Source organism: Tachypleus tridentatus, chromosome 8 (assembly GCF_004210375.1).
Source record: "Tachypleus tridentatus isolate NWPU-2018 chromosome 8, ASM421037v1, whole genome shotgun sequence".
Classification (NCBI taxonomy): domain Eukaryota; kingdom Metazoa; phylum Arthropoda; class Merostomata; order Xiphosura; family Limulidae; genus Tachypleus; species Tachypleus tridentatus.
The window spans coordinates 147,450,202-147,473,256 of NC_134832.1; the positions used below are offsets into that span (position 1 = coordinate 147,450,202).

Consider the following 23,055-nt stretch of genomic DNA (forward strand, 5'->3'; position numbering starts at 1 on the left):
GATCTACTAGAAATGCTGGGGTCAACATTTCAGATTAGTTAGTGAAACACTCGCCAGGTGAAAAATCTCCGGTACAAATCCAATATGAGGAAATAAATATATATATATTAAATACAAGATACCAGAGTGAGGGAAAACAAAGTCCTCGAACAGTAATGTCGAGAAACCCACTTGTTGAGAAATTTATATGCAAAAACGGCTCGTTTGGGTTGAGAAAATATTTTACATAGAAGAGCGAACAACGTTTCGACCTTCTTCGGTCATCGTCAGGTACACAAAGAAAGAGGTAACTGACCGGAAGCTGACCACATGTTTGAAAGGGGTTGTGTAAAGGTTGTATACACGCCTTTATACCTATATTAATATAAAAAAATAAATAAAGGCGGTATTAGATGTTTGAATATATAATTTTATTTATTTTTTTATATTAATATAGGCATACACGCCTTTATACCTATATTAATATAAAAAAATAAATACAATTATATATTCAAACATCTAATACCGCCCTCTACATTTCGACACACAGTTACACAACCCCTTTCAAACATGTGGTCAGCTTCCGGTCAGTTACCTCTTTCTTTGTGAACCTGACGATGACCGAAGAAGGTCGAAACGTTGTTCGCTCTTCTATGTAAAATATTTTCTCAACCCAAACGATCCGTTTTTGCATATAAAAGTCCTCGAACACATTCCTGAGGTTACAAGTTCCTGGAAAATGATATTTGAATTTACTCTCTTCAGGTATTAGACGTTTCAAAACCTCAAGGTTTTGAACCAACTGAGGAATTATTGTTTCTTACAAAATACAAACAACAACAACAAACAGTAAAAAACAACGATGTTTTCTTTGTAGTCATAAAGTTACTGACGGATTTAGAAAATTTCTGCTAGGTGGCACTCTCTTAAGCAATATTATAAAACACATTCTATCTAATATCAGCAAAGTTAAATGCTGTGTTAACCAATGCCGTTCTTCTTATTTTTTTTTATGGAAACTCATTTGTTTGTCTTTACTTCGCTTTCCCCCTAGCTCCCCGAGTGAGCGTGGCTGTTTGGATTAAACCTTGGGGTGGCTACCGACGCCAAGAGCGCAAGTTGAGTGGTACCAGTAAAGACTGTAAACTGTGGTCACTACACGTTGGGACTGCTAGAGCGAGGTCACGTGCTTCGTGGAGGAAGCTGCAATCTAGTTTACATCTTCCTCAGCGTTAGTTACCGTGGTTACAGATTTGCAATATTTCTTGACTGGGAACTAAACAAGCGGAGAAACATATTAGAAACATTTTTATTTTTGAAGTGGCTTTAGAGCAAACCAAAGGTAAGACGGAATTATTTCTCTCTTATAAATTGGTTTGTAGCACTAAAATAATTTATAATGTGTTTACAAGTAGCCAGGTTTGTCTTATAGAATACGCAAACCGTAAAAAAGGTATTCCAATGGCATAAACTGTGGCTAGGTTTGCCCTATGATACTTGTAAAGTGTAGCTAGGTTTATCCTATGATATTGTTAAAACTGTGATTAGGTTTTCCTGTGATATATGTCAAATGTAGCTACGTTTGTCCTATGATATAGTTAAAACTATGATTAGGTTTGCCCTATGACATGTGTAAACAGTGGCTACGTTTGTCCTATGATATAGTTAAAACTATGATTAGATTTTCCTGTGATATATGTCAAATGTAGCTACGTTTGTCCTATGATATAGTTAAAACTATGATTAGGTTTGCCCTATGACATGTGTGAACAATGGCTACGTTTGTTCTATGATATTTATACAATTTTTAGATGAAACTTTCTACAAGTACCAGCTCTCTTTTTAATTCCTCAACTTTCAAATCTGCTCAGACACCACACGCACAGTGATGTCATCACGTTCTTTTGTAGTTTTCTCATACAGTTAGTTCAGTGCTTAACATTGGTTTTGCTGTCATCGAGCTGTTCCTTATTTATCTCAGATGCTATGTGTAAAACATAATCAAAAACGTTTGACTATGTATATTCATTTCTCTCACAGACTAACTTTTAAAATAATCCAATTTTTAACCTATGTTTGAGAAGCATTTTTACTTTTATTTTTTGTCGCGAAATATATTCATAGATCACCAGCAGAGCTCAACTCCTGATGTTTGAAGTACGACAAATTATCTTGAGGGGGAGTAAGTGAACAAAAGAGAACCACACTTATTAAAAATGTCTTATTTGCTTGTTTGTTGAATTTCGCACAACGCTACATAACGACTGTCTGCTCTTGCTGTCTCAAGTTTAGAAGTGTGGCCCGGCATGGCTAGGTGGTTAAGGCGCGCTATTTGTATTCTGAAAGTTGCGGGTTCAAAACCCCATCATACCAAACAAGCTAATCCTATCATTCCATTCGTAGGGGCGTTATAATGTGATGGTCAATCCTACTACTTGTTGGTAAAAGAGTAGCCCAAGAGTTGGCGTTAGGTAGTGAAGACTACTTGCTTTCCCTAAACCCTGGCATGGCCAGGTGGGTTAAGGCGTTCGACTCGTCATCTGAGGATCGCGGGTTCGAATCCCCATCGCACCAAACATGCTCGCCCTCTCACTTTCAGCTGTGGGGGCATTATATTGTGATGGTCAATCCCGCTATTCGTTGGTAAAAGAGTAGCCCAAGAGTTGGCGGTGGGTGATGATGACAAGCTGCTTTCCCTCTGGTTTTACACTGTTAAATTAAGGACGGCTAGCGCACATAGCCATCGTGTAGAGTTGTGCGAAATTAAAAAAAGTAAACAAATAAAAACTTAGAAGTGTTAGACTAGAGGGAAGACAGCTTGTGAAACACCACTATTCGCCAACTATAGAGCTACTCTTTTAACAACGAAAAGTGAGATTGCTTGAACATTATAACACCTTCACGTTGAAAGGGCGGACAAATCGGTAACTATATTTTGAATCGAGGTCCCTAACCATCAAAATGTATGAACCTGGAAATGTTTTTAACTCTTCGAGTGTCGGTTTTGGTCTTTTCTTGATGCAGTGTGGACCAAGATATTGCATGTAGTCGAAATCAACAAAAATAATAAGAAAGAATCGAAGTGAATGATGAAAACAAGTACTTGAAGGACCAACTTATGTGATCTTCGCTTCTTTACCTCGAGTTGCCAAGCTCAAGTTTGAACCTATGTGAGCCTTTATCTTGGATCAAAAATTCAGTTTCAGTTAAGGAAATCATAAACCAGAGGTCGCTGGCTGACTTATTGAAAGTGGAAGGATCTGTCTGACCATCTTCCGAGGCTCGTGTTCTGCTTGAAAATGTACTAACACTTGTTTGATAATTTCTATATTACATCGTCAGATGGAGCTTCAGAAGTATGTTTTGTTTTATTCATAACCAAACATTGCACACGTTCTAAATAAAACTTTTAGTATAACCATCCAGAATAACAGCTACAGAACAGTGTAGCCACTCTCAACGACAACTACAGAACAAATGAACGCGCTTTTTGGGATATTCCTAAATTCAGAACTTGCTAAGCCCAGTTTTTAAATCCTCGGCCTTAAGCTCTTTAGAATCAAGTTTTTGTTCACAACTCTCAAACCACCACAGTTTCGTCATATTCATTCACGTGACAAAACTCTATTAGTCTATATTGCAGTCGTCATGTGTTTCGGGGCTTTGGTTTAAGCTCGGAAGTCACGGCTCAGCATTCTAATTAACTACCGCTCTTTTAGTTAATGAGGAGATGCTATTTATATTGTTATTTTACAGAGGAGAAGTTAGTTATAAGCAATGATAAACAGTGGTTATGTTTGACTACCAAAAGTAAACAAAAATACTTGCATACTAAATACTGTTGTGCATATTATATTTGACAGGAATTGTTTATGAACGTTGTTGTTGTTAGTTTGGGTGCAGACCATTTCAGAAACCATTACAAGAGTAACCTTCGAGGCGTCACGTCACCATCTCAGAGTGCTTCTCCTCACTGGTGGATGGAGATAGGTGCCGTCGGCCCTCATTATAATGCGCCTAACACATGCTGTAACCAACTTCGGTTTTATTGATTCGCGTCGCTCTGTTGAAGATTTATTGTGTAGTTCTGCTAAAGGTTATCAACCTCGTTTCATCCTTGTCTTCCACTTGTGTTTCTACTGAAATCTTTCTTTCTTTCTAATAAACATTGAATCATATATGAAAGTACTAAAACAGTTTTATTATTGTTATACAAGTATAGGAAAGGTTTATTGTCTATTTACGTTTATTAATGTTAAACAACCTGTATGGGTTGTTTGAAGCCCTCTTTCTTGCTGTTAATTAGCAACAGAGTATTATAAAACTTTTGAAAATCGCTGATGTGTTCTCCACGATTTTCATGGTTTCTTTTTTTTTTTTTTTACGTAGATTAATAAAGGTAAGCTTCGATCGGGAAAATCGATACCCCAAGGTAACTAGTGGGGAAAAATCAATAATAAACCAGCTTCACCATCTTCAGGTCTTGGACGATATAATTTTCCATCGGCCACACATGAAAAGAACAGTAGTTTAAGGGACTGGGGTTGGGTTGGGAGAAAAGCACACAAGAGGAGTTAGAGGCTGTTCGAGAATGAAGTGCTTTGAACAAAGTAATCACGTGACCGAAACGTCGGTGGGTTCTGTTGCTACTTAAACAGTGGCAGCAAGATTATTAGGAAAAAGCGAACTTTATAAAATTTTCACTTAGCTGGAGTATTTATGCAGTTTTTATAACTAAAAGAAAAATAAAACAGTGATTTGTAAAAGCTCTGTTACGGTCTGTATTCATATAAACACTATACAAATTAACTACATATCTCGCTGCTCTGGAGAGTTTTAGCTTCGTGTTTTAGACGTTTGTAAACATACTTTTCTACTTAGTTTCAGTTTTTCTCGACAAAACAACATGTTCTGAACATTCCACCTTTAGCTGGTAGACATGGAGCCACAGGATCATTTTTAACAAGGTTACATCAGGATGTTAGGGCTGTCCTTCTGAAGCCACAGGATCATTTTAACAAGGTTACAATAGGATGTTAGGGCTGTCCTTCTGAAGCCACAGGATCATTTTTAACAAGGTTACAATAGGATGTTAGGGCTGTCCTTCTGAAGCCACAGGATCATTTTTAACAAGGTTACATCAGGATGTTAGGGCTGTCCTTCTGAAGCCACAGGATCATTTTTAACAAGGTTACAATAGGATGTTAGGGCTGTCCTTCTGAAGCCACAGGATCATTTTAACAAGGTTACAATAGGATGTTAGGCCTGTCCTTCTGAAGCCACTCGATCATTTTTAGCCATGTTACAATAGGATGTTAAGCCTGTCCTTCTGATTAAAAACTCGTGCAATATTAAACAAAAATCTCAAAAACCTATTCGTCATCAGATTAAGAGTTTTTAGCCATCAAATTAAGACTCTTTTTTTCTTTCAAACATTTCGCTACAGGTAGTGTTCAAACAACGAGGACTTTAATATTCTTGACTGTTATGGTATTCATTGTAAACAACTGAATATTGTGTAATATAATCCGTTTTCTCGGCAATTAAAACAGAGGTTACTTCAGACTGATGGTCATTTTCGGTTGACATTTTTGTGTGGTTCAACAAAATCATGCATGGACATACAAATTCCATATAAACATATGGAATCCATACGGACTTCGATGTTTAAAACGTCCGATCGCTACTCGGTTCTTAAACAGTTATTCTTACACTAATCTGTTTAACATATCTGGAAACCTACTCTGTATATTGTTAATATTAACTAATAACATCCGGAGACACTGATGACTGTTCCTGCACTAGGATTTAGCTTGAAACAGTTTAACCATCTCTACTAGTAACAGTTCTTCAAAATCTTAATCCACATGTTTGTTAAGAATGGCACCGATACTTACTTCCAATAACTAAGAAAGGACACTGTTTAGTGTATTCACTTCGACAATTAGAAATACATTTTATACTAAATTAATTCAAATTAGAAATAATTCTTATATTGTGTTAACTCTGATAAACAAAAACCCTTTCATACTATATTTACTTTAAAAATTAGAGGAACCTCGTATACTCTGTTCACTCTAATAGTTAGGAATATATTTTACACTGTGTGCACTCTAACAATTAGGAACATCTTTTACACTGTGTTCGCTCCACCAATTAAGAACATCTTTTACACTGTGCTCACTCCTACAATTAGAAACATCTTTTACACTGTGTTCGCTCCACCAATTAAGAACATATTTTACACTGTGTTCGTTTCAACAATTAGAAAGACTTTCAGGATAAATCAAAATTTATTTCTGTGTCTTAAACAATATGTATTGCTAAGAATAATTTCCTGCTTCAGTTCAGTTTACAGAAGATGTCTGTCTGAAAAATCATTCATTTGTTACAACCACATATATATATCAGAATGGTCAAAAGCTAAATCATTCATTCGTCACAGCCACATGTGCATGAGAATGGTCAGAAGCTTTGAACTCATTCTGACTTCATTCAATGAAGCTTATTCATTCGTAGATCCCGTGATCATGAAATTCAAAGCAACAATATTGATCCTAGTCCAGGATATGTCAGCTGGGACAGGAAGTTGAGAATTACTATCTTTTTCTCTTTTTTACATGTTTCTCGATGTTCAGAGTTGGTGGGATGTTTTTCCTAGAGGGCCTTTCTTTGCACTCTGGCCTTGGTTCTAAGACTTTTCACATGCCACTTATGATTACTGACCTTGACGTGTAAATCGTCTGAAGGAGACAAATATGACGCTGTTTAAATGTATCCGATACATACTGATGCGGTTATAAAGTGTAAACATTAGCCTGACCTTTAGCCTGACCTGTGTCTAGTCAGTGACAGGTGTGGAGTTGTTTTCCTTTAAACGCGAGACAATTTTAAATTGTGTTCAGTAAGGCGTGATATTTTCAAGCGGAGACATTGCTTACTGCATAGTGCGTTTGTAAGATGTAATTTACATATTGCATTTTCTCTTAATAATGAGAGTTACTTAGTAATAGCAGCGAACTAAAGATTTTCGTGATTTGTTTCAAATGCATATTGAGATTATAAAAAAATTGACGTTCGGCTGTTGTTTTGTATGAAACATGTCGCGTGAAGATATTAAAAATCCAATGGTTGAATGTGGTTTTACGTGTCCCTGTGTGAAACGTGTCACGTGATAGCTGTAACAAACCGACGGTTGAGCGTGCTTTATGTGTTAATTCATACCTCGTAACCCCCCCCCAAAGTAAATTTCCAATCATTTTAACTTAAAACGATAAATACAGTATATTAATGTTTGTTTAAGTTGTTATATTATAAATAGAAGACGAACGTACACTAGGAGCTGGACTGCTGAAATGCAGAGAGGGAAGTTGAAGGTTATGGCTCATAAAAACCTACTGATTACTTTCCGTACTTTGATATGTAAGCATGTGAAGTTATTAGGTTAAGAGCAAATGTGTACCAGCATTAATACCTTAAATTAATTTATTTGTGATCAGTTAACATAGTTTTAATTGTTACGTGGACGCTAACGTAGGTTGTGGGGACGGTGATTGAATTGTGTTAATAATACGCAACTTGCGCAAAATCGCTCTTTAAATGTTGCGTATCTCTGTTGTATTGTGGCTGGTGGGCCTTTGCGCATGTGCAATACGAATTTCGGAAGATTGCTTATAAGCCCACGTAGCTGGACTGGTACTGGGGACTACTCAAACAAAGCACTGCAGCTCTGTGTGAGAAAATGAAGAATATCAAAAGACCGGAAGCTGAAACAACTAAAACATAAAAAGACCGGAAGTCTATACAACAAAAACACAATCTTCTCGAAAGCTAAGTTTAGTACTCGGTAGTTACAGCTCTGGGTGACGTTTGAAAAGCTGTAACTCACATGACTTTCTGATCATTCTCATTTGTTGTTTAATAAGAAGATTTGAAGTTCAGAAATCCTTCTTATTAAAAGTCACTTCAACAAAACCTCTGATGTTAACTTATCATAAGACACGAACATTCTTCAAACGTTGAAAGGCAAGATAGTTACGTCGTAAGTTAAACTACCGAAGGAAACAGGGTGTTAATTACAGGTAGATATTAATATATACTGTTAGGTAGGTATTAATATATACTGTTAGGTAGGTATTAATATATACGGTTGGGGAGGTATTAATATATACTGTTAGATTGGTATTAATATATACGGTTAGGTAGGTATTAACATATACGGTTAGGTAGGTATTAATATATACGGTTAGGTAGGTATTAACATATACTGTTAGGTAGGTATTAATATATACGGTTAAGTAGGTATTAATATATACTGTTAGGTAGGTATTAATATATACGGTTAAGTAGGTGTTAATATATACTGTTAGGTAGGTATTAATATATACGGTTAAGTAGGTATTAATATAAACTGTTAGGTAGGTATTAATATAAACTGTTAGGTAGGTATTATTATACACTGTTGTCTTCCATAGTTTACTTTATAACTTGTTTTTCAACAGCCACCAAGATTAATTTTATTCACGTTTTATGACGTTACCAAACTTATCAATTTGTATTCAAGAACATGAATCGTTTTCTGAACTTTTCAAACTTATCAGATTTTCATCTAAGGAAATGAACCGTTTTCTAACGTTTTAAAACTTATCAATTTGTATTCAAGAACATGAATCGTTTTCTGAACTTTTCAAACTTATCAGATTTTCATCTAAGGAAATGAACCGTTTTCTAACGTTTTAAAACTTGTCAGTTTTTATTCAAGGACATGAACCGTTTTCTAACGTTTTAAAACTTGTCAGGTTTTATTCAAGGACATGAACCGTTTTCTGACGTTTCCAGCTTATCAGATGTTCATCTCAGGACCTGAACCGTTTCCTGACGTTGTGTTACTTATAAGACTTTCATTCAAGTTAAATAACTAATTCACTCAGACATGTTTCTCTCGTGAGTGTTGAAAACCTGATTAGCCAAGTAAGTAAATAAACCCAGACAGAATGACGGAGCACAAATCATGAGTATACACTGTTCATCTGTGGCAAAACTTAACATTTGGGTGAGCTCCCACGTCTCTAGTTGTTCTCTACTTGTATAGAGAAATGTTTCTCTTTCAAGTAATCGATATTTTGTAGTTCGTTGAACTCCAATTTTGAGGGCTGGTGTCAAAAATGCTGGTAACAGTTACCAGGAGCAAAATCGCTTATGTTGAAGAATCTTTTCTCCTCTACAGACAGGAGACACGTGGTAATAATATTACCATATCGTGGCGCTAGAGTTTAGGAACCCCTTCTCTCTCTTATTTTATTGATAGATTTTCTAGTAACCCTTATTTCATATTATAAGGGCTAATAAAAAGAAATCTCTTACTTTTCCAAGCTTTGTTTTACTGATTGAGGACATAATAATATTTAAGCTCATAATTATCAAAAACTGAATCTTTGGAGTAATTTTTGTTAAAATAATAAATTATTATAATACTAACCCTTGTCTCTATTTAAGTAACCGCTGGAGCGAAATTTTTTTTTTTTTTAAATTTCGCGCAAAGCTACACTAGGACTATCTGCGTTAGTTGTCCCTAATTCAGCAGTGTAAGACTAGAGGGAAGGCAGCTACTTATCTCCACCCACCGCTAACTCTTGGGCTACTCTTTTACCAACGAATAGTGGGATTGACCGTCACATTATAACGCCCCCACGGCTGAAAGGGCGAACATGTTTGGTGTGACGGGGATTCTAACCCGCGACCCTCGGATTACGAGTCGAATGCCTTTATCAGCTGGCCATGCTGGGCCATACAGCGAAATGAAATAATAGTTACTTGTGGCACTAAATTAACCAAATATATTTTGGTTAATTAAAGCTAGAGATTGAAACAAAATGGATTTTCATTGTTTATTATGTATTTCAGTAAACGTTTCTTTCCTTTCAATACTTCTCTTCTGAACGTAGTTTAAATATATTTTCCTCTCACAAGCAGTATAATGAAATTCAATAAAAGTCAGTCGTAATTTGTAAGGATTTGAACTGAACAAGTTGAACGAGATCGTGTTTGCTGGCTGTTCAGTTGGGAGGGAAATTCATTACTTTATTTTTGATTACTTTACTTAAATCAGTACGTTAAATTCGCCTTACTTGAATTAAATCAGTAAGTTAAACTGATTCGACGCCAATTAAATCAGTTATATAATTTCAAAAAGAGTACGTAAATTAAGTCAGTAATTTGAGCGGACCCTAATCTGATTTTTCCATATCGAATCTTTTCCTTAAACGAAGAAAATCATCTGGTGACCGCTGGAAGAAAAAAATCTTCAAATCGAGTAATCAAAGGGTTAAGCCTACTCTTACCGGATGTTCTCAATAAACAAACAAAGTGCTTTATAGATCCAGCTGTTGAGGAAAGAAGATATACTTTTGGTACGACTCCTCGTCCATCCTTTCAGAGATCAGCTGTCAGTCGTCACGATTTACAGTAGACGTAAGGGCAGCCATAGTTTCAGTTGGCGTTCCTTCGTCTGTAGATAAATCACCCATATATTTAATTATATTACTGTAGTAAATATATAGTCCCAAAAGTAACATTTCTCAGAACGCCAAGTTATATAGTTTTACTAACTATCTGAGCAAGAAACAAAACTACCGTGCTAAGATGGTTATAATATTATAATAAATCTCTAGTTAGAATGTTAAGGATGTTCAAAAACATGCTTATGATGCGCCATCTGGAAGTAAAGAAGCTATTCGTGATGACGAAAAACCCACTTGAAGCAAACATACGGCTGGTATGGGTATTAAAACTTTTATTAAAATATAATAGAGAACAAAGTTTTTAAAGAAGCTATTGTTTTTTTTTCAGAAAGTCTTTTAAATTTTGTTTGGTTTAGGTTAATTTGGCACCAAGTTATAGAATTGGCTGTCTGTGCCATGTACACTGCGACTACCAAAACCATACCTTTAGTGTTTTAAACCCTCAGACTTAGTAGGGGTGTTTGAATTTTTTTTTTAATTTACAAGAGTAACTTGTAATTACATCCTGCTTAGTTTGAATGTTTTGCTAAACCAAGGTGCACGCTACATCTAAGTATCATAGTAATAACGTTTACTTGTCCTTCTTCAATTATAACTATTTACCATGAATTTTTCTAAATTTTATCACCAATAGTTGAAATATTTGTTTATAATTCTGGTAATTTTCATAACGCTAAATGTGTAAACTCGGTACTGTTTCCATAACAACACTAAATGTGTAAACTCGGTACTGTTTCCATAACAACACTAAATGTGTAAACTCGGTACTGTTCCCATAACATCACTAAATGTGTAAACTCGGTACTGTTCCCATAACATCACTAAATGAGTAAACTCGGTACTGTTTCCATAACAACGCTAAATGAGTAAACTAGGTACTGTTTCCATAACAACGCTAAATGAGTAAACTCGGTACTGTTTCCATAACAACACTAAATGTGTAAACTCGGTACTGTTTCCATAACAACGCTAAATGAGTAAACTCGGTACTGTTTTTATAACAACGCTAAATGAGTAAACTCGGTACTGTTTCCATAACAACACTAAATGAGTAAACTCGGTACTGTTTCCATAACAAAACTAAATGAGTAAACTCGGTACTGTTTCCATAACAAAACTAAATGAGTAAACTCGGTACTGTTTCTATGACAACGCTAAATGAGTAAACTCGGTACTGTTTCCATAACAACACTAAATGAGTAAACTCGGTACTGTTTCTATGACAACGCTAAATGAGTAAACTCGGTACTGTTTCCATAACAACGCTAAATGAGTAAACTCAGTACTGTTTCCATAACAACACTAAATGAGTAAGCTCGGTACTGTTTCCATAACAACGCTAAATGAGTAAACTTGGTACTGTTTCCATAACAACGCTGAATGAGTAAACTCGGTACTGTTTCCATAACAACGCTAAATGAGTAAACTTGGTACTGTTTCCATAACAACGCTAAATGAGTAAACTCGGTACTGTTTCCATAACAACACTAAATGAGTAAACTCGGTACTGTTTCCATAACAACGCTAAATGAGTAAACTTGGTACTGTTTCCATAACAACGCTAAATGAGTAAACTCGGTACTGTTTCCATAACAACGCTAAATGAGTAATCACTTTTTCTAACGTTGCGAAATCACAGCTGCTTCATGATAACACACGATGCGCTTCGTGCAATATTCAGTTTGTTTTCCTTATAAATGTACCAAGAGATCTTAAGTTCGGGTAATGTATAGTAATTTGATTGAACTTTATAGACGCTCTCCAAGAAAGAATAAAAAGTGTTCCTAAAATCAAGTTGTTTTCGCCCTGTCATTTCCGCTTGTAAAATACATGTTCACTAGTTATAAAGCCGGAATATCTATTGCATCACGAGAAGGATGTGTGTATGGGAAATGATACAAACCAATTTTGTATTGGCGCGGCTATTTTCTTCTTAGTAGTTGGTAGTTTCACTCATAAGTCACATAATCTAAGCGTGAATCTGTTTATTATTAACATTTATTGACTTATATGAGGAGAAAAAATATTTATTCTTACAAATTTTAAATTATTATTGTAATTTCCTCTTTCAGTACATGACGTTTAATCGCTATATATATATATATATATATTCTCAAGTTTGTGAGAACACTAAACTTCTTCGACTAAATTGAAGTAATTTCGTTATTATTATATTTTCTGATGAAGACTTAGCTTATTTATTTATTTCTTTTGTATTCCCTTAGGTTCTCACGGAAATTCCTGCAACGCCTTTAGTATGATGAACACGTACGAAACAAACTGAATCATCGATCGATGACGTCATATTCGTATTCGCTAAAGACAGTGTATCTCAACCAGTGATTAATTGGCTTGATATTTCAGATCAGGTGGTTTACAACCACTCTTGGTCTAAATATTTTGGAAATCTTTTATGAAATGATTCTAAGTTGATTTTTAAAACGCTACAATGCGATCCAACAGTAGTATTAACAGAAGACGCCAGGGGACATTTTCTCTGACTTGTCGTAAGCCACGCCTGAATAGTTTATGTTCCATCTGGTATTCAGTTCTAGCACTCGCCTTTCAAATCTACATTGTCGTCCACAGTGTTCAAAGTTTCGTCAAGTATATATCATTGCCGTGGCCAGTGGAAAATCAACCTTTTCTCGAACTCAACGCCTACGTGGCTCTGATTGGAGCAGCTCTTATTCTTTTACCATTCTTCACAGTCGCTGGTATCCTGAAGGTTGGTAACTTTTCCAATGATGGTGGAAAGTGGGGTAGAAACGACGACGACAGTGGAGCTATTTATCAAAACTTACGAAGAGATAAACCGAAACGGTGGGTAAAAATGCTATGGAAACACGGCGCACCCACAGCACCTTTCCTCCATGTCTGTGCAGCATTTTGTTTGTTATTACCCAGGGTGTTAATCCAGGCCCGACTGATCCAGCATGGATTTCTTAGCAAAGGTATGCTGCTCGTGTAATTATCATAATTTTCTCCATCTTTATGTGTGCTTTTCTAGATATAATTAAGTTTATTTTCAATCTAAAATTCTCAGATCAGCGTTTCGACCAATGTTTGTGTGTATAGGTACAACTACACGGTCCTTCAACTTGGATTTATTTCCACTTAGCCACATCTCCAATGTATCCAGAAACACTGGACAGTTTCTACAAAGTTTAATTAAACCACAAGAAAGGTGAAAGCTTGTCACCGGTTCTCCATAGTAGAATCAATTAAGGGAGGGAGTAGCCATATACTTCAATCTGTATTTGTTATACTTTTCAACTAGTTTTTATGTGCCTCCCCACAAGACCAAAACGTGACATACACACTCTTAGCTAAGAGCTGGAAATAAAATATGCAAGTTGTGTTTCACTTGTGCCAGTAACTGTCTTATTTTGTTTTCGCATTCATTTTTTATTTCAACTTTAGCCAGGGGTCTCAAAATATAGAAGTGACCCGGGCCTCTCTGAGAAGGTCTGGATGGCCTAATAAACCTTTGTATATTATATTATCGAGTTAATTGTATTTAGGATAATAATAATAGTGTCAGCTTTCTGATAACCAGCAGGACTACTGTTATTATTTACTAAATGCTTAAATTATTTCGAGAAGTAAATCTAGATGCTTGTAACGTGTGTACTAATTTTACTGAGTGTATTATCAACGGAAAGGACGTGGAAGGTTTTTTTATTTTTGTTTCTCTTATATGTTGCTCAAATCCAGTTATTTTAGTATTATTCTACTTGGTCTTTCCATTACGATGATTTACGGCAGATAGAACAGTGTTAGAAAGATGTTTGCTTTTAGTATATTCCTGAATTACAACTCGTATTGGTCGTTGTTTCTCAGTGTACAGGAGTCCACTTTCACAAGAGATATTGTAAACATTGTTCTTGTCTTCCATTTCGTCTTGCCCCCCCGCTAGTACAGCGGTATGTCTTCGGATTTACAACGCAAAATCAGGGGTTCGATTCCCCTCGGTGGGCTCAGTAGATAGCCCGATGTGGCTTTGCTATAAAAAAAACACACCGTCTCGTCTTCAGATATTTTGTGTCCACAAACTACGATCATATTTGGTTGCGGTTTTTGAATATTATTGTGACTTTATTTCTTTATGTTATTGTTGCTTCTGGATGCTGTTCTGGTTTTATCCACTTATATTGTTGTGGCTGCTTAAAACTGTTCCGACTTTCTCTGTTTATGTTGTTGTGGTTTCTGAAAAACTGTTCTGACTTTATGTTTTCAGAAAGACCGTTAACATGAAGGACTGTAGCTGTAATTATCTTCCTGTTTTTTCTTGGTGTGTATAATCTTTATATACCTTGTTATCAAACACTTATTGCCAATAGAGACCGTTAACATGAAGGACTGTAGCTGTAATTATCTTCCTGCTTTTTCTTGGTGTGTATAATCTTTATATACCTTGTTATCAAACACTTATTGCCAATAGAGACCGTTAACATGAAGGACTGTAGCTGTAATTATCTTCCTGCTTTTTCTTGGTGTGTATAATCTTTATATACCTTGTTATCAAACACTTATTGCCAATGAATATTGTAGTGAAATGTTTCTCATTAACATCTTGAGTCAGTTTAGTTCCAAATAATGTTCATTCTTGAAACGGGACAGTCTAGGATGTCTGAAGTCTTTATATTTTTTTGGTGGTTTGGTTTATAGTTGAGGTGTCTACCCGTATCTGTGGGTTACCTGTAACCTCCTTTAGTGTTTGAGTTATGTTACTTGGTGACCATCACGTCTGCAAGATTGGGAGTTTGTCATCTTTTTATTCTATTGTGAACTGTACCGCTGAGTGTTGTCTGTTCAGGTGATTCGTGATTTACTGTATCTTATCATCAGTATATATAGCCACATTACAAGCTTATCAATATCTCTGAGACTCAGAGCAGCTGTTCTCAGAGCGTTATGGTCGCATGTATAGTTTGCTGGTTACTGATGATAGGAGTGAAACCAAAGTATCACTTCGTTGTTGTTGACAGTATTTATCTTCACACTGAAAGCAGGTTGGGTTGAAATGGAAGGTTATAAGTTCCACTGGAAAATGGATGCGTTCCAGCTCTGTCACTTTCTTGTTGTTGTCGGAGTATCTGTAGTGTTCCAATAGTTGTTGTTAATGGAGTATCTGTAGTGTTCCAATAGTTGTTGTTGTCGGGGTATCTGTAGTTTTTGGTTTTTTTTCTAATTTCGCGCGAAGCTACACGAGGGCTATCTGCGCTAGACGTTCTTAAGACGTATAAGGCTAGAGAGAAAACAGCTAGTCATCACCACCCACCACCAACTCTTGGGCTACTCTTTTATCAGCAAATAGTGGGATTTACCGTCACTTTATAACACCCCTACAGCTGAAAGGGCGAGCATGTTTGGTGTGATAGGGAGTATTTGTAGTGGGCCAAGAGTTGTCGTTGACGGAATATCTGTAGTGTTCCAAGAGTTGGATATGTCAACGCTGGTGGTTGTGATTTGAGGCGTTCGACTCGTAATTCGAGGATCGCGGGTTCGAACCCCATACTGCACCAAAAATGTTCGCCCTTTCAGCCGTGGGGGCGTTATAATGTGACGGCAAGTCCCTCTATTTGCTGGTAAAAGAGTGGTCCAAGGTTTTGCAGTGGGTGGTGATGACAAGTTCTCTTTCCTCTTGCCTTGCACTTCTAAATTAGGGTCGGCTAGTACAAATAGCGCTCTTGTAACTTTGCGCGAAATTCACCAAAGAAATAAACTATTTAGAAGTCTTATATAAGCGATTCAGTCAACAAGAACGTTAGATGTTGACAAAATTTTATTTTCTTTTAGCGTTTTTTATTAGTAAAATTAGAACGACCAACTAATTTGACGACCCAGTTGTTAAACGGAGTCTTGAAAAGTCAAGACGTCAGGGTATCTGATACCCTGTGATCCACGCTGCTACTACGAAAAGGGCCATTAAAGGGAGTTCTGCCTTTTGTTAAATCCCACCTTAGCCACTGTTTCTAGTTGTCTAATAATCACAAGTCCGTTTTGTAAATCCCACTTTAACCGCTGTTTCTAAAATTCAAAACAAACAAAATTGACTGAGTTTTTAACGTGAAGACGCTTCACCGAGCTGATATTGTATATTACAATGTTTCTACCACGGCTGGAGAAGATAGCCTCGACTGTGGACTTTGAGCAGACCATAGATGTGTGATGTGGTTTTTGGGTTTACAATTAGTCGTTTGACTGTTTCATTTCAGCATCCATTCTAATTTTTTTTTTAAAGTTAAATATGATATTCCCACAGGAAAACTCAGGATGAAATATTACCTCACATAATCCTGCTCAACACTTCACTGAAGAGGACAACAGATTAGCAGTTGAAATACATAATAAAATATGTTGATAATTAGAATGTAGTGACAATAATTATTAACTAATAATTAATTAAGCACTTAGGTGATCGTAAAAGGCTAAAAATCATAACTAAAATTAATACCCGTTCGCCACATTCTTAAGATACAAATTCAAAACAATAGTAAAAAAATTGAATATTTAATATCGGTATGTTCTCTCTGTACCTCCATTTTGGTGTTGTGTTATTTAAGAAATGAATAAGTACTCCAATTACGCCAAAAGACTTTTAATAAACCGAACTAAAAATCTCTCTGTTTCTCTTTTTTTCATTATCAGAATCAACCTCGCCTCTTCACTTGTTTTTAGACGCTAATTGTCGTGTTACAAATACTATTTGTTTGTTCGTTGCTAAGCGTCAAGATACACAATGGGTTGTGTGTGCTTTGCCAACTATGGGTACGATATAGTTTCGTTACAACATCTCAGGTTTGCCGATGAGCCACTAAGGAGCATGAAGAAGTAATTATCTTATGGGAATCATAATGTTTTATGAACGAATGAATTTAATAGACTAACGAAATAAGTTTAAAATGTAATCTACAATGATTTGTAAGCGTAGTATTTAATCTAAGCAGTTAAAGTGCGAACTAAAGCAAAACTATAAAAGTGTTAAAGACCAAATAAGGTAACCAAACAATAACAATGAAATGGTAAATATGTATACTCTAATCTTTTCAACAGCCGATCTATGGAAAACGGACTTGGATTTCATTATTGCACACAGAGACCGCATCGTGGCTTTAAAGTTTTTGTCGACGATAAACGAGACCGAGTTGTGGGAAAGAGAATCAATAGAGCAGCAGAACCGACCGAAAACAGTGACTGAAGGACATCTAGAAGACATGGCGCCCGTCTCGGCAGAGTTTTTAAACTACGGGTTGGCGCTAGTCGTGTACGCAGTTCGTTACCCCTCTGTCTTCTGGCGAGTCAACAAGAGCTTTGCCATGGTTTTCTCACTAGAGTTTGTCCTCACCGCTTTGCAACAACTTTTGGCTTTCACTGGGTTTACTGTCCTCTACAAAATTCACATTTACGGATCTTCGGAAGTTCTACTGAAGTTCAATCCAATGTTGCTCAATGTCTCCTTGAGTCTGTTGCTTTTTATTCTATACAATATCATTCTAACGATGTCCGCTAGTGTCCTTTACCTCTACGGGTTGCAGAAATTCCGTGAGAACGAGGAACAAGAAGTTCGAAAACATCACATCACGTTGGTTGAGGAATCTCGCTGTTCCTGTGGTTACATTCCTCATCTGAGTGCTCTCTTGACACTCTTTATGATAATATCTAGTGCAACACCGCTTATGTACGACTATATGTTAGTCTACTGTGGTAGCCTGGATGGAACAGTTTTGGCTGGAGTAACTGGTACCATATTGCACGTTCTTTCGTGGATGTTGTTATGGGTAGGTCTTTGCATTAAACAGAGGTGGTGGTTTAAGAAAGCTAACAACCAACAAAGATCAACTAAGGACACTGAACTGGAATTGTTGAATGGAATAAAAGAATTGCCATTGCTTGTCATTGAAAATGGCCACACCTACCAGGTAAGAGAACAGGTATCAAAGCAGGCTATCTTGGACATTGCATTGTCATCTGCTATAAACGAAAAATCGAAATCTCCCGACGAAGACGATAACGTTTACTGGCTGAAACCCAAGTTTCCTCTTCCAAAAACTACAGATACTTCACCAGAAGAGGACGTGATGCCGTGGAGACAAATTAACCGAAAATCTTCTTTCTCCAGACAACACAAAGTCACCTTCGAAGATAAACTAGCTGGTGCTTCTGTGAAGCGCACAAAATCCCTGACTAGCAAATCTCCAAACGTTATTAGTAAAGGAAAGAAGTCACACGTAAAATTCGAAGATGGGTCTAACTTCAGCTTGAATGACGGAGATTATGCCTCTTTACGAGAGTTAGTCAAAGCCAAGGAAGAGGACTTCGAGAGTCCAACTCTAAAGGTAAAAAATAGTAGAATTCTCTTTGTACAAAGAAACGTATTGTGTTTAGAATAGTAATTGAATTGAAAATATAAAATTAACAGTGCCATCAAAATTAATTTGGATAATGTATTTGAATGCCTAGAGATATATGGCGAAATAAAAAAAAATTCGTTTTGCAACATATAACTTACCTAATGTATTTGGACTGTCCTGTATGTGTTTTAAAGTAATAAGTTTTATTGATTTAACATATATATTATTGTCGAGCTTTGAATAAGAAAGTTTATAGACTTTATGTAGTAGCGTAAACTATAGAATATTTCATTTAACTAAGTGAAAATTAAGTAAGTTGCAAATACTGTTATTGTCGTTACAGCGCCTACATTCACTCCGATACAGTGGAAGCTCACGCCCTCTGCTGGACGATGGAGACTATGGTATTCTCCTCGATAATCGTCGCTTGCCAAATAGAATCATGGCTCCTGTTATTGTTCATACCCATCTCCAGTCTGTTCCAGGGAACTCGACCTCACGAAGCACAGACTCAGGGATCACAAAAAGCCATGGAGACGACAGGAACTCGCAGGATAATCCAGCTTCCAGCTCAGGATCTGTGAGCGAGGCTTCCACTTCTCCTGATAAGGCTGCTAGCGATTCTTCGAGCGGGGTCCACTCCAGTTATAGTATGGCAGACAAAAGATCCTCTAGCCTAGAAAACATACCAGCAATGGAGCCTCCAAAATTTAGGTGGAAAAACCTATCTTTACAAAGGAACGTGGTTCCTCCGGCCGGTAGTGATTTGACTGCTAGGTTATTTCCCCCACTACTCCCAGAAAATAAAATATATGATGACCCATATGAAACAACGATGGTGATTCGGCGTCAGCAAAAACGACCCGAAGATACTCAAGATGGCAATTGTTCTGAACGCTTTGGCCGAGCCACAAATATGCGAATGATGTCATTTACCGATCAACCAGACTATCTGGGAAGTCAAGTACTTTCCAACACCACCAATGGTGACAACTCATTATTTTGGACTCCGCCATCTAACAGGGACAGTGGTGAAATATATCGCAAGACTCATTTTGGTGGACATCCTTCTCACAACGTGGGTCAACAAGACCGACGAGATTCAGCTAACTTCTCCTTGGCCTCATCCGGGGATTCGGAAAACATCACTCCTCATTTTTGATTCGTTAAAAGTGAGAGATGTGTTGTCTCGCGATTACGTCAAAGTAGAAATATATGTTAGTGTTGACGTCAAAATCGAGTGAGTAGCTAATCCGAGTCCGTCGAACTTTAGGCCTTGTGCAGCTTCTGTCAAGAACTGACTGCCAAAGGTGTCATTAGCCAAACGGACGATGTACAAATATTTGATATAAATCTTATTTAAGAATTCTATTCAGTAACTTCTGTAAAATAAGTCAAAATCCGTGCACCTGTTAGCTTGTTCACTGTCAACTATATTAAGTTTAATATCTATGTACATAACTCCTTTATTAATATTTAAAATAAGAATGTGACAAGATGTAAACGTACAGATGGCACTACAGTCATTCCGTGTCGAGAGCTCAAGCAAATATCAAAATTGTCTTAGGCTTTTAGGCTTCCGTAACAAAGCCTCATTCCAGTTCTTCCATCCAAATATGGGACAAGAGACAGAGTAAGTGGTGTTTGAAACAGGATATATTGACTTTTTTAAATTTAGAATCAGTGGCTGTGTGGGAAGCACTTAGTAGGAACTTTTTTTTGGATGATTAGGAAAGGGAAAACAGTGTTCATACATGTCTGGGAATTTAACTTAATTGTTAGTTCCACTCGTTAGTTGCGACGTCAACATGTACGTCAGCGTTCTTGAGCCTCGTGAATGCATGGTTTGTGTTACGTAGTGACAGAACTCTTTAAGTGGAAATTTTTTTTAACACTTCTTTATTAGCGTCAGCACATTTAGAGAAAGAAGCCTTGTGTTCTGTGTTAGAAGTTTATAGTTCTATTTAAATCTAGTTACATCTGATCCATGGCAATATATTAACCTCGCTTTTAGTATTAGATTTTTTTGAAGCCTATAGCACCAATTCTTAAGTATAATAAATAAAAGATTGGAATGTTCTTCAATAAGGTTCAAAATTACTTTGGATGAAATCAAAACTTTAAACTATCTCTTTTGCAGGACAACAGAGTGATTCGTCCGTAGGAATATCAAATATTTTCAGTTTCATTTCTTGATAACTGTCAACTTTTTATAGTTCAGTATTTTGTATGAGCATGTATAATATTTCATTAATTAAAAAGAGAGAAGCTAGAACAAACTACCACGGTAGCTGATAATGGTGAAGATTTCGCACGTTTTTAACTAATAATTCTCATTATTAATATTATAAAAAGTAAAATAATCTAAGTGAAGTAAGACTGATTTAGTTGACTTAAAACAACTAAAAAAAAGTTGTTTTGCTATTAACCATAGATCAGTTAAGACTTAACTGTATTAGCAAGTATAATACAGTAGGGATTAAGAGATCTTTAAGTCAGAAAATAAAATCAGGCAACGTTGTTACTTTATATATTAATTTTCATTGTTGTTGTTTTTAAAGGTAAATTCTGAAAGTCAGTTATTTTTACCTCTAGGAAAAACAGTTTTTAACTTTAAGGAATATAACTGAATTTTATTCGTTACATGTAACCTTAATATTTCTTAATCTGCAAGATATTAATTATACATATATATATATATATAAACTTGTCCTCAAAGTATGCAAATTTCAAGTTAAAGGTTCGGATGTATATATACCTTGCGCTGTTTCTGTGTTGTCAGTTTTGTGCCAATTTTCTAAAATCTTGTAAGTCTTCAAAATGTTTCGCAAACGTTTTTATATTGTGTACGTTTGCTCGGTGAAGGTATGTACGCTGTAAATCTCATTTAACTCCCAGTGACAGCTTGAGGACTTATAATAAATCGTGGTTCGATTCCCATTGTGGACACAGAATAAATAACCCGTTGTGTAGCTATAAGACTCCCATTTATAGTTACTTCATTTCTTCTACCATAGATCAGAATATTCCAAGATAAATGAAAGATGCTTGAGTATGTATAGAGTTAGGGTAATAGTTCTAAAAATCAGAATGCCCGACATTGTTCGAAATAGGAGAAGGAATACACCTATTACATTTCTTATCTAGAAACTGAATGTGTATAAATTCCTAATACGATTAATAATACTGTGTACTCTTCGTGACAATGTACCTTAAAGGTTATTGAACATGTTATTCAAAGATCTTTCAATCAGGATTGTTACGTTTTCACTGAAAACGTAAGATATTGTAAAAGTTGTCTCTGTTCATTAGTTTTGTTGTTACAGGTTTAAAACATTTTGTTTTACACTAGCAATATTGTGTAGTTCAACGATTATATTTACAAAATAGATCTGAAATAATTTTATACCAGCATATAAAATTTGTTACTCGTGATTTCTTTTGAACGAAACTGTTTGCAGCTAGTTAAGTATTTTTTGAAAAACCTTATTTACTCATATAAATAATAATACAATATTTTTGTTGGAAAAATAAAATAATCGCTTGAATTAAATTATTTTTGCACAAAACAACCATTTATTTTGTTTATATATTTATTCACACTAACCAATTCGTTTTAATTATTATTTTCTTAAGCCTAAATGTTTCTTTTGTTTACTTTCCAAAGTTAGGATTTTTTTTTTACATATAATTAAAACACCAGCTTATAAACTTAAAAATATGGATCTCATTTCTTCGCTAACGTACTAAATGTTACATGTGTCGAGATATTGTGTTGAAGTATAACAGTGAAATTATTTTATATATGTATGTATGTTTACGATACTTAAAAACCTATATTATTGGCCATCTTTTGAATAGTGTTTGCTAATATAAAATGAATTTTTTCACTGGTTGTTATATTTTGTGAGTGTTTATGATGTTTTACTTTTTGTAAATAAAAGAAACTGCTTTAACAGTTTGTTTGTTTTCGAATATTTTGATGGTTCAAACAAAACTATATTATTCTTAAGTTAGTGTACAATACCATACCGTAGTGATCATGAAAAGGTTGATACGATACCATTAGTGACTATGAAAAGGTTGAAACAATATCATGCCCTAGTGACCATGAAAAAGTTAACACAGTATTATACTAAACTATTTATTATGAAAAGAGATGAAAAACATAACCAATCGTCATATAGTGGTGGTCACGA

The 23,055-nt window shown here is 35.8% G+C and overlaps 1 protein-coding gene and 1 long non-coding RNA gene across 3 annotated transcripts in view; one reads left to right on the forward strand and one right to left on the reverse strand.

Moving 5' to 3' along the window:
• The window catches only part of LOC143223712 (uncharacterized), a 55,144-nt gene extending 44,690 nt beyond the window's left edge, over window positions 1-10,454 (reverse strand). Inside the window, exon 1 of the long non-coding RNA XR_013013060.1 lies at window positions 10,320-10,454. This is a non-coding gene — a long non-coding RNA (uncharacterized LOC143223712). The remainder of the gene's footprint in view (window positions 1-10,319) is intronic.
• Window positions 1,034-22,814, forward strand: LOC143223709 (uncharacterized). 2 transcript variants are annotated; one of them, XM_076452030.1, is made up of 4 exons: window positions 1,034-1,321; window positions 12,725-13,453; window positions 17,559-18,841; window positions 19,200-22,814. In XM_076452030.1, exons 2-4 carry the CDS (start codon window positions 12,949-12,951, stop codon window positions 20,016-20,018), a joined length of 2,607 nt encoding a protein of 868 aa, XP_076308145.1. In that variant the 5' UTR covers window positions 1,034-1,321; window positions 12,725-12,948; the 3' UTR covers window positions 20,019-22,814. The 2 variants fall into 2 exon arrangements, with proteins under 2 accessions (XP_076308145.1, XP_076308146.1); XM_076452031.1 differs by lacking the exon at window positions 1,034-1,321 and adding an exon at window positions 10,414-10,753.
• The last annotated feature ends 241 nt before the right edge of the window (window positions 22,815-23,055 follow it).

Coding starts and splice junctions, on each gene's coding strand:
- LOC143223709 (XM_076452030.1), top strand. CDS start 12,949: ATGCGATCCAACAGTAGTATTAACAGAAGACGCCAGGGGACATTTTCT. Junction 13,454..17,558: donor GCATGGATTTCTTAGCAAAG/GTATGCTGCTCG, acceptor TCTTTTCAACAG/CCGATCTATGGAAAACGGAC. Junction 18,842..19,199: donor TCGAGAGTCCAACTCTAAAG/GTAAAAAATAGT, acceptor TTGTCGTTACAG/CGCCTACATTCACTCCGATA.